Genomic DNA, 12,465 nt, shown 5'->3' with positions numbered 1-12,465 from the left:
ACATAACGATGGTCATTATGGCCAAACAGTTCTATTTTGTTTCATCAGACCAGAGAACATTTCTCCAAAAAGTATGATCTTTGTCCCCATGTGCAGTTGCAAACCGTAGTCTGGGTTTTTTAAAGGCGGTTTTGGAGCAGTGGCTTCTTCCTTGCTGAGCGGCCTTTCAGGTTATGTTGATATAGGACTCGTTTTACTGTGGATATAGATACTTTTGTACCTGTTTCCTCCAGCATCTTCACAAGGTCCTTTGCTGTTGTTCTGGGATTGATTTGCACTTTTCGCACCAAAGTACGTTCATCTCTAGGAGACAGAACGTGTCTTCTTCCTGAGCGGTATGACGGCTGCATAGTCCCATGGGGTTTATACTTGTGTACTATTGTTTGTACAGATGAACATGGTACCTTCAGGCATTTGGAAATTACTCCCAAGTATGAACCAGACTTGTGGAGGTCAACAATTATTTTTCTGAAGTCTTGGCTGATTTCCTTTGATTTTCCCATGATGTCAAGCAAAGAGACACTGAGTTTGAAGGTAGGCCTTGAAATACATCCACAGGTACACCTCCAATTGACTCAAATGATGTCAAATCAAATCAAATCAAAATCTAATTTTATTTGTCACATACACATGGTTAGCAGATGTTAATGCGAGTGTAGCGAAATGCTTGTGCTTCTAGTTCCGACTGCAGTAATAACCAACAAGTAATCTAACTAACAATTCCAAAACTACTGTCTTATACACAGTGTAAGGGGATAAAGAATATATACATAAGGATATATGAATGAGTGATGGTACAGAGCAGCATAGGCAAGATACAGTAGATGATATCGAGTACAGTATATACATATGAGATGAGTATGTAAACAAAGTGGCATAGTTAAAGTGGCTAGTGATACATGTATTACATAAGGATGCAGTCGATGATATAGAGTACAGTATATACGTATACATATGAGATGAATAATGTAGGGTAAGTAACATTATATAAGGTAGCATTGTTTAAAGTGGCTAGTGATATATTTACATCATTTCCTATCAATTCCCAAAATTAAAGTGGCTGGAGTTGAGTCAGTGTCATTGTCAGTGTGTTGGCAGCAGCCACTCAATGTTAGTGGTGGCTGTTTAACAGTCTGGATGATAGCGGGGTGAACAGGCAGTGGCTCGGGTGGTTGATGTCCTTGATGATCTTTATGGCCTTCCTGTAACATCGGGTGGTGTAGGTGTCCTGGAGGGCAGGTAGTTTGCCCCCGGTGATGCGTTGTGCAGACCTCACTACCCTCTGGAGAGCCTTACGGTTGAGGGCGGAGCAGTTGCCGTACCAGGCGGTGATACAGCCCGACAGGATGCTCTCGATTGTGCATCTGTAGAAGTTTGTGAGTGCTTTTGGTGACAAGACGAATTTCTTCAGCCTCCTGAGGTTGAAGAGGCGCTCTTCTTCTGTGTGTGTGTGTGTGTGTGTGAGGGACACCGTGAGCTTCTCACAGACACGATGCTGTCTGTGTGAGTGGACCAATTCAGTTTGTCTGTGATGTGTATGCCGAGGAACTTAAAACTTGCTACCCTCTCCACTACTGTTCCATCGATGTGGATAGGGGGGTGTTCCCTCTGCTGTTTCCTGAATGCCAAAATCATCTCCTTAGTTTTGTTGACGTTGAGTGTGAGGTTATTTTCCTGACACCACACTCCGAGGGCCCTCACCTCCTCCCTGTAGGCCGTCTCGTCGTTGTTGGTAATCAAGCCTACCCCTGTTGTGTCGTCCGCAAACTTGATGATTGAGTTGGAGGCGTGCGTGGCCACGCAGTCGTGGGTGAACAGGGAGTACAGGAGAGGGCTCAGAACGCACCCTTGTGGGGCCCCAGTGTTGAGGATCAGCGGGGAGGAGATGTTGTTGCCTACCCTCACCACCTGGGGGCGGCCCGTCAGGAAGTCCAGTACCCAGTTGCACAGGGCGGGGTCGAGACCCAGGGTCTCGAGCTTGATGACGAGCTTGGAGGGTACTATGGTGTTGAATGCCGAGCTGTAGTCGATGAACAGCATTCTCACATAGGTATTCCTCTTGTCCAGATGGGTTAGGGCAGTGTGCAGTGTGGTTGAGATTGCATCGTCTGTGGACCTATTTGGGCGGTAAGCAAATTGGAGTGGGTCTAGGGTGTCGGGTAGGGTGGAGGTGATATGGTCCTTGACTAGTCTCTCAAAGCACTTCATGATGACGGATGTGAGTGCTACGGGGCGGTAGTCGTTTAGCTCAGTTACCTTAGCTTTCTTGGGAACAGGAACAATGGTGGCCCTCTTGAAGCATGTGGGAACAGCAGACTGGTATAGGGATAGATTGAATATGTCCGTAAACACACCGGCCAGCTGGTCTGCGCATGCTCTGAGGGCGCGGCTGGGGATGCCGTCTGGGCCTGCAGCCTTGCGAGGGTTAACACGTTTAAATGTTTTACTCACCTCGGCTGCAGTGAAGGAGAGACCGCATGTTTTCGTTGCAGGCCGTGTCAGTGGCACTGTATTGTCCTCAAAGCGGGCAAAAAAGTTATTTAGTCTGCCTGGGAGCAAGACATCCTGGTCCGTGACTGGGCTGGATTTCTTCCTGTAGTCCGTGATTGACTGTAGACCCTGCCACATGCCTCTTGTGACTGAGCCGTTGAATTGAGATTCTACTTTGTCTCTGTACTGACGCTTAGCTTGTTTGATAGCCTTGCGGAGGGAATAGCTGCACTGTTTGTATTCGGTCATGTTACCAGACACCTTGCCCTGATTAAAAGCAGTGGTTCGCGCTTTCAGTTCCACACGAATGCTGCCATCAATCCACGGTTTCTGGTTTGGGAATGTTTTAATCGTTGCTATGGGAACGACATCTTCAACGCACGTTCTAATGAACTCGCACACCGAATCAGCGTATTCGTCAATATTGTTTTCTGACGCAATATGAAACATGTCCCAGTCCACGTGATGGAAGCATTCTTGGAGTGTTGAGTCAGCTTGGTCGGACCAGCGTTGGACAGACCTCAGCGTGGGAGCCTCTTGTTTTAGTTTCTGTCTGTAGGCAGGGATCAACAAAATGGAGTCGTGGTCAGCTTTTCTGAAAGGGGGGCGGGGCAGGGCCTTATATGCGTCGCGGAAGTTAGAGTAACAATGATCCAAGGTCTTTCCACCCCTGGTTGCGCAATCGATATGCTGATAAAATTTAGGGAGTCTTGTTTTCAGATTAGCCTTGTTAAAATCCCCAGCTACAATGAATGCAGCCTCCGGATAAATCGTTTCCAGTTTGCAGAGAGTTAAATAAAGTTCGTTCAGAGCCATCGATGTGTCTGCTTGGGGGGGATATATAATCACAGTTGTGATTATAATCGAAGAGAATTCTCTTGGTAGATAATGCGGTCTACATTTGATTGTGAGGAATTCTAAATCAGGTGAACAGAAGGATTTGAGTTCCTGTATGTTTCTTTCAACACACCATGTCACGTTAGCCATAAGGCATACGCCCCCGCCCCTCTTCTTACCAGAAAGATGTTTGTTTCTGTCAATTAGCCTATCAGAAGCTTCTAAAGCCATGAGATCATTTTCTGGAATTTTCCAAGCTGTTTAAAGGCACAGTCAACTTAGACTTCTGACCCACTGGAATTGTGATACAGTGAATTATAAGTGAAATAATCTGTCTGTAAACCATTTTTGGAAAAATTACTTGTGTCATGCAAAAAGTAGATGTCCTAACCGACTTGCCAAAACTATAGTTTGTGAACAAGAAATTTGTGGAGTGGTTGAAAAACGAGTTTTAATGACTCCAACCTAAGTGTATGTAAACTTCAGACTTCAACTGTACATACCCCAACCAGAAGCCATGGATTAGAGGCAACATTTGCACTGAGCTAAAGACTAGAGCAAGGAACGGGACTCTAACCCGGAAGCTAATAAGAAATCACGCTATTCCCTCCAACGAACCATTAAACAGACACAGTGTTAAAACAGGACTAAGATTGAATTGTACTACACTGGCTCTGACGCTCATCGGATGTGGCAGGGCTTGCAAACCATTGCAGACTACAAAGGGAAGCACAGCCGAGAGCTGCCCAGTGACATGAGCCTACCAGACGAGCTAAACTACTTCTATGCTCGCTTCGAGGCAAATAACACTGAAACATGCATGAGAGCACCAGCTGTTCCGGACGACTGTGTGATCACGCTCTTCGCAGCCAATGTGAGTAAGACCTTTAGACAGGTCAACATTCACAAGGGTGCAGGGCCAGACGGATTACCAGGACATGTACTCCGAGCATGTGCTGACATTTTCAACCTCTCACTGTGCGAGTCTGTAAAACCTAAATGTTTTAAGCAGACCACCATAGTCCCTGTGCCCAAGAACACTAAGGTAACCTGCCTAAATGACTGCCGACCCGAAGCACTCATGTCTGTAGCTATGAAGTGCTTTGAAAGGCTGGTCATGGCTCACATCAAAACCATTATCCCAGAAACTATAGACCCAGTCCAATTTGCATATCACCCTAACAGATCCACAGATGATGCAATCTCTATTGCACTCCACACTGCCCTTTCCCACCTGGACAAAAGGAACACTTCTGTGAGAGTGCTATTCATTGACTACAGCTCAGTGTTCAACACCATAGTGCCCTCAAAGCTCATCAATAAGCTAAGGACCCTGGGACTAAACACCTCCCTCTGCAACTGGATCCTGGACTTCCTGACAGGACGCCCCCAGGTAGTAAGGGTAGGTAACAACACATCCGCCACGCTGATCCTCAACACAGGGTCCCTCAGGGATGAGTGCTCAGTCCCCTCCTGTACTCCCTGTTCACTCATGACTGCACAGCCAGGTACGACTCCAACACCATCATTAAGTTTGCTGATGACACAACAGTGGTAGGCCTGATCACCGAAAACAAAGAGACAGCCTATAGGAAGGAGGTCAGAGACCTGGCCGTGTGATGCCAGGACATCAACCTCTCCCTCAATGGGATCAAGACAAAGGAGATGATTGTGGGCCGAGGAAAAGGAGGACCGAGCACATCACCATTCATATTGACAGGGCTGTAGTGGAGCAGGTTGAGAGCTTCAAGTTCCTTGGTGCCCACATCACCAACAAACTAACATTGTCCAAGCACACCGAGACAGTCATGAAGAGGGCACAACAGAACCTTTTTCCCCTCAGGAGACTGAAAATATTTGGCATGGGTCCTCAGATCCTCAAAAGGTTCTACAGCTGCACCATCGCGAGCATCCTGACTGGTTGCATAACTGCCTGGTATGGCAACTGCTCGGCCTCCGACCGCAAGGCACTACAGAGGGTAATGCGTACGGTCCAGTACATCACTGGGGCCAAGCTTCCTGCCATCCAGGACCTCTATTCCAGGCGGTGTCAGAGGAAGGCCCTAAAAATTGTCAGACTCCAGCCACCCCAGTCATAGACTGTTCACTCTGCTACCACACAGCAAGCGGTACCAGAGCGCCAAGTCTAGGTCCAAGAGGCTTCTAAACAGCTTCTACCCCCAAGCCATAAGACTCGTGAACATCTAATCAAATGGCTATCCAGACTATTTGCATCCGTTCACCTATGCGGTTGGAACCAAAAATCTCACATTTGGACTCATCAGACCAAAGGACAGATTTCCACCGGTCTAATGTCCTTTGCTCGTGTTTGTTGACCCAAGAAAGACTCTTATTTTATTGTTGTCCTTTGGGGCGGCAGGTCACCTACTGGTTAGAGCATTGGGCCAGTATCTGAAAGGTTGCTAGATCAAATCCCTGAGCTGACAAGAATTTGTTCTTAACTGACTTGCCTAGTTTAATAAAATAGTAGTGGTTTCTTTGAAGCAATTTGACCATGAAGCCTGATTCACGCAGTCTCCTCTGAACAGTTCATGTCCTCCTTGGTCAGGGAGGTGACAAAGAACCCGATGGTCACTCTGACAGAGCTCCAGAGGTCCTCTGTGGAGATGGGAGAAACTTCCAGAAGGACAACCATCTCTGCAGCACTTCACAAATCAGGCTTTTATGGTAGAGTGGCCAGTCGGAAGCCACTCCTCAGTAAAGGGCACATGACAGCCCTCTTGGAGTTTGCCAAAAGGCACTTAAGGACTCTCAGACCATGAGAAACAAGATTCTCTAGTCTGATGAAACCAAGATTGAACTCTTTCGCCTGAATGCCAAGCGACACGTCTGGATGAAACCTGGCACCATCCCTACGATGAAGCATGGTGGTGACAGCATCATGCTGCGGGGATGTTTTTCTTTGGCAGGGAATGTGAGACTTGTTAGGATGGAGGGAAAGAGGAACAGAGCAAAGTACAGAGAGATCCTTGACAAAAACCTGATCCAGAGCCCTCAGGACCTCAGACTGGGGCGAAGGTTCACTTTCCAACAGGACAAAACCCCTAAGTTTGCATTGCGATGCAGTGTCATAGACTACTGCGCCATTTGGGAGGTTCCATCCACAAAGTTTTTAATGCTTTTCAATTGCCTTGCACCAAGGAAATACAAAATACTAAAATACTACACAGGACTCTTAAAGAATTTCATTTAAATGTTAATTGTATTTTTTGGATCACAGAAACAATGAAAAAATTTGGAAAAATAAGTAATTAAATGTTAATTATATAAAGCAGCCCGTGCAATCATCTTCCAGAGAGCAGCCCCAATTGGCCCGAGCCCCAAGTAATACATTTGGGCCAGATAACTATCACCGGTATCAAGCCCGAACCCCAAGTAATACATTTGGGCCAGATAACTATCACCGGCCACATGACGTTAGCCCGAGTCTGACTGTCAGCTGAGTGCCCCAACTCTCAGCCGGAATCGGCCCAGATCCACTGTGCTAGCTGGGACGCAGTAGGTTTCACTTCTCCACCCGTCATTTTTTTTAAAGACCCGACGGAGCTCATTGCCTTCTTCAATAATGCAAAGACGGGCAGCATGAAGGTCTTGTCATTGATTTGGCTGGAAAGGGGTAGAAATTGTGCTTTACAATGGTATTCATATTACAGTTGACCTGGAAGTATTACGTTTTTGGGGAGCTAAAATAAGGTCAATTGTACGTTACAGCGCGATGTACAAAAGTGTGTTCGCTAACTATACACTTTAATGGTGTTTATGCGTAGGATAAGGTGTGTGGGGGGTTGTGGTGGGAGTTATGTGTGTGTGTGTGTGTAGGGGCTTTACTGTACTCTAGCATTAAGTGCAGCAGTCAGAGTAAGCACAGCTGTGGTAAGGCTGGAAACTAAACAACTTAAGCTGTCTTTAACACATGCCCTGTCTTGAAAAGAATTAGTTGATACATTTTTCCCCCTCTTATATGAAGCCATAGTCATTACTGTATATGACCTTTTTGGAAGGAGAAATCAATAATTTATGTTTAGCTCAGATGTTAGTTCATTTCCGGTAGTCATGCAGTTAGTGTTTGGTGCTGTGAAATGTTCAGTATACTGTACAGTATGTATTGTAGGGCTACATTATCAACACCATTACGTTTTAGTTGAACAGAACTGAGCATCTTTTGTTTGGGACCTATTAAAACAATGAAAATCTTCAGCCAGGAATGAAAGACTTCCTACTGAGAATGTGCTTCACTTCTAAGAATCAATTGGGTGTAAGAATAAAAGACTGTAAAGGATGTGAGTGTACAGTACTTGGCTGGCCTTCAGTGGTTCAACATGAGAAGGTCTCTGTCTAGGCCTCTACAGTCTGGCTGGGGTTAGGAGGCCAACAGAGATGTAAAATACCAGGGGAAAAAACAAAATGGTCCCTAAAAGTGGTCACACAGACACATGCGCACGTGTGTCCAGCCATTCCTCCAATGCTTTTTCTTTCTTACCCTCCAACCTTTCCACAAAATGAAGGATCAATGTGTTTGAAAGGTTAAATAAATAAAAGCTTAAGTGCAGCATCACTTCTCTCCTGTTATGTTGGGTTAGCAGTGTTTACTTCATGGAGGTGTAGCTGGTTAAAAGTGTGCGAATTCATCACGCTTGATGTGCTGTCTGTTATGGTTAGTGCTCCGTCCTTCCATTTGAATGGTGTAGAATGTGTGTGAGATGTGCGTGAGCATTTAATGTAGTGTGAAGGATAGCGTGCGAGCACTGGCTTCAACGCATGTGGGTCATTCCATTTCATTTCAGCAAGTCATGACACCCACCATCTCAGATTGTTCTGAAGTCGTTTCTGTAGTTAGATAAGCATTACTGCGACATTATTTATTTGAAATACAATTTGATCTTTGAGAAATTAAACTAATTTGATTGCACCCAAATTGGCCATTTTTATTTATACGATTCATATAATATTCAATAAATATAGTACCTAACATCTGATTATGACCAAACTTTTTTCTAACAATAAGTAAGACATGGTCAAAAGCTACCCACGGATGTAGGATGGTACATAACCCAAACAACTTCAATGACTAATTTCTCTGAACAGGGGATAAAAACATCACCAAATACACTGAGAATACATTACATAGTATGAAGAAGCAATACTCTGAGCCGCAGCTCCATGCTACTTGTCAAACATAGACAACTGATGCTATATACTCATTGTTGGGGTGGGATTGGTGTGGGGGGCCCGTGGTGGGCTTTTGACCATTTCTTAGAATTTCTCATGTTTTAACTCATTTTTAGAGAAAAGCTTGGTCCAAATCAGATGTTAGGTACTATAAGAGAAAATTGCCAGTTTGGTTGCAATCAATTAGCTTAATTTCTAATTATATTTCAACAAAAAATCATGTTGCAAAAATGCCAATCTTACCCGTTTCTAACAACAGAAATCATAGCAGAACAATTTGAGATTGTGGATGTCGAAATCCTATTGTGGTTTTTGAGGTGGAACGACCCGTGTGTGTGTGTGTGTTATGTGTGTGACTGCATGTGGCAGTGTACTGTATGAGTACAGTATGTGTGTGCATGTATGAGAGTGAATGCGTGACTGTGGCTCGCTTCCTTTCATGTGTGTCTCGTGATGTGTGGGTTGGTGCTTATGCGTGCGTGCGTACGTGTGTGTGTGTGTGTGGGCCATTTGTCGGTCAAGCATACAGGGCACATTGTACCACAAAAGGCCCTAATGCCCACGCTAGGTTGAAGGGTCCTGTCAGAGAGGAAAGGAGTCTGTTACACCAAACCACACCAAAGACACTCCTCATGTGTAGAAGCCGAGCAGGAGGAGGACGACAGAGAGAGAGAAAAAGACAGATAGACAGAGAACTGCAGGGTTGGCATCTACGTTTCATAAAGACGTTTTACTCTGTTTAAAAAGAATTTAGACATACAGTAACCTTTTACCAGACTATAATGGAAAACTGTAATTTATTAACACATTTTGGATATTATCAACAATAAAATACTGTGAAAATGTTTTACTGTAGTATAATGTAAATGATGGTGCATTGTGGTAAAATTGTGTGGGCGGGGAAAGGATCACTGTATTTTGAATGGTACTGTAATTCCATCCCGCAGAATACAGTACCGTACTGTATTTTTGAAGCACCAACAACCTTTTGACCACTAATGGGTGCATGGTATTGTTGGCGTGCCTTGTAAGTGGCTATATTTGTTGCAGCCATTGGTAATAGTGCTTTTACCAATTTAAAATGTATAGGAGACAGATTGGCATTAAGTCTTGAACCTTAAATGGTTGAGCATTTTCGCCTTGTAGTCTCTCCCAGTATGGAAGCCTTGTTTATTTTTCCATGTAAGTTGACAGAGAACATGTTCTCATTTACAGCAATAACCTGGGGAATAGTTACAGGGGAGAGGAGGGGGATGAATGAGCCTATTGTAAACTGGGGATTATTAGGTGACCATGATGGTTTGAGGGCCAGATTGGGAATTTAGCCAGGACACCAGGGTTAACACCCCTACGATAAGTGCCATGGGATCTTTAATGACCTCAGAGAGTGTTTTAACGTCCCAACTGAAAGACAGCACCCTACACAGGGGGGTGTCCCCAATCACTGCCCTGGGGCATTGGGATATTTTTTTAGACCAGAGGAAAGAGTGCTTCCTACTGGCCCTCCAACACCACTTCCAGCAGCATCTGGTCTCCCATGGACTGACCAGGACCAACCCTGCTTAGCTTTAGAAGCAAGCCAGCAGTGGTATGCAGGGTGGTATGGCCTTTAGAAATGGAAGGGATATAAAACACTAAATATTCATTGATATGCTGTGATATGTAAACACATTATCTTGCAGCCATCCTGCTTGCACCAATCCCCTGTAATTACAATAACAATGCATTGAAATACAAACCTCACTCCCGTCAATGAATTTTTCATTCATCCATTCATTCATTAATACACTGCAATTACGGTAGGATTGACTTTTTTACAGTGTAATTAATACAGTCAATTCTACGATATTGTACTGTGTCATTACATAGTACTTGCTTTGATACCATATTTACATTACTGCAATACGAAATACAGTAAATTACTTGCCAATTAGCTGCCTGTAAGTTACTGTCAAATTCACAGCAACCCCTTTACAGTGCAGGGAAGGAACATGATCAGCATGTTTAGGCCAACATGTATTGTAATTAATGTGCGTATCTCTTTGAATGCCCTCCAGGCCACCCTGCTCTGCTGCCCCGCGCAGCCCCAGCAGCTGCTCTCTGTGCTGGGTTGCATTCCTGGGGAGAGCCCTGGGGGTAGCCAGCTGCCTGGTGCCCCTCTCACCCCCTTCTTACCCCCCTCACTGGGCCTCTGTCTCTCTCTTGAGGGGAGACGCACCAATTATACAGGACATTCCTACATTTATTACACCACACACACACACACATATCCAGGATGTCACGAGCAGGATTGATTGATTGCAAAAATGAGAGACACGAAGAGGTTGGGATCTGAAAAAGCAAATGCTGCTGGACCTATTGAAAGAGCAAGGTGGGGAAAAGAGCAGGTAAGAGAGGGGAAAAACACTGAAATGGCAGTAAGTGATGTGATGTTACTACGGTTGCAAAATTCCTGGAACTTTCAATCAATTCCCGGTTTATATTATAAGAGAGAGAGAGGTAGGGGTCATCTGAGGCCTACGAAGCTCATGTTTATTCAGAAGGCTGCAGAGGTAAAGGGAGCGTTCAGAGATGCTGTTATCAAAGGAGCGTTGCCCGGCTCTGCTTCTCACGCCCCCACACCAGGTGGAAGGGAAAACAGAGTGTGTGCGCATGTGTGTGTCTGTCCATACATCTGTGTGGGTGTGTGAATCCTCAAGCGAGACATAAGAAGGACAAATAATCCTCAGTATTGCTGCTTCCAACTAGGTGAATTTATCGTCTAGGAGAACCCCCCCCCTCGTAGCATTAAATCACAAATCACTCCCGTCACGAGGCTAGTAGAATAACAGCGTAAGGCTAGAACACACACACGCAAAAACATGAGGAGGGATGATGATGGAGGCGGGGACAGAGCCAGTCTCTGATCTCTCCGGTCACCGTGGTAACAGAGCTCCCATTGATCCTCTGGGAGAAAGGCCAGGCACCATCCTACACACGCACGCACACACACATGCAGAGAGAGTGAGTGTGTGAGAGAGAGGGAGAGCTTGCCCGTCTAAAATGTTTTGTATGTCTCCTATCATGAGCTCTTCCAATATGTGTGTTTCAGGTGAGGCATCGCTGGTGTGAGCTGGTGATCAAACACAAATACGCTCAGGCTTATGGAGATGTGGAGCACTTCCTCATACACGACCAGGTAACACTCACACACACGCTGCCTCTCTCTCTCACACAACACAGACTCTTGTGCAAAAGCATGTTGTGGGTGTGTATCTGTATGTTAGGCTGAATGTATTTGTGTGTGTTGTCTCTCCAGGCCATGGGTGTTTATCTGTACGGGGAGCTGATGATTCAAGAGGACTCTAGACAACAGGCTCTGGCCAGGCGCTGCCTCTCATTGGTCCAGAACGAAATGGACCAATCAGCTCGCAGAGTGGTAGAGGAGATGGTCCTATGAGGTGGCACAGAAAAGGTACTGACCCACCCTGCTGTGCCGTCTCAAAATTATAGGTACCATTTGTTTCTGAACATTATTATGTTAAAAGTGATAATGGTCCCTTGTTGATTATGCCCTGGTTAAAGTGGGATCATATTGCTCTGAAACTATTTTGTATTATCTCTAGCCTCAGTATGGTAGATAGTGGGCAGACATATACTTCCTCTTCAGTGCTATGTTTTCTCTAGCTCCTCTGCCACGTTTAGATGTGTGTAATGGGTCTTGTTTCGGAGTGCTACTGTAAAAGGACTCTTTGTTTCTGGGTGTAGTGACTTGGCCACCTCTCTCACACATTCCTCCTTGAGCTCTCTCTCTGTGTGTGTGTGTGTGTGTGTGTGTGTGTGTGTGTGTGTGTGTGTGTGTGTGTGTGTGTGTGTGTGTGTGTGTGTGTGTGTGTGTGTGTGTGTGAGAGAGAGAGAGCTCAGAACGCTGCCTTTTCTGTGGTTTCTCAGGAGCGCCGTCAGGATGTG

The 12,465-nt window shown here is 45.3% G+C and overlaps 1 protein-coding gene across 4 annotated transcripts in view; it reads left to right on the top strand.

Moving 5' to 3' along the window:
• Positions 1 to 12,465, top strand: part of LOC109882678 (aminopeptidase O) — a 97,719-nt gene that overhangs the window by 79,624 nt on the left and 5,630 nt on the right. For 3 of the 4 annotated variants that reach the window (XR_004205653.1, XM_031805918.1, XM_020474777.2), the window contains 2 exons: positions 11,609 to 11,695; positions 11,816 to 11,971. Coding sequence is in view for 2 of the 4 variants with exons in the window: in XM_031805918.1 (XP_031661778.1) it covers positions 11,609 to 11,695; positions 11,816 to 11,956 (228 nt within the window). In the remaining 2 variants the exon portion in view is untranslated. Of the gene's footprint in view, positions 1 to 11,608; positions 11,696 to 11,815; positions 12,010 to 12,465 lie in introns of all 4 variants that reach the window. The other variant, XR_004205652.1, reaches the window with a different exon arrangement.

Source organism: Oncorhynchus kisutch, linkage group LG3, assembly GCF_002021735.2.
Source record: "Oncorhynchus kisutch isolate 150728-3 linkage group LG3, Okis_V2, whole genome shotgun sequence".
Taxonomy (NCBI): domain Eukaryota; kingdom Metazoa; phylum Chordata; class Actinopteri; order Salmoniformes; family Salmonidae; genus Oncorhynchus; species Oncorhynchus kisutch.
Note: the sequence above shows the minus strand (reverse complement) of the source record. Positions and strands in the feature narration are given on the sequence as shown.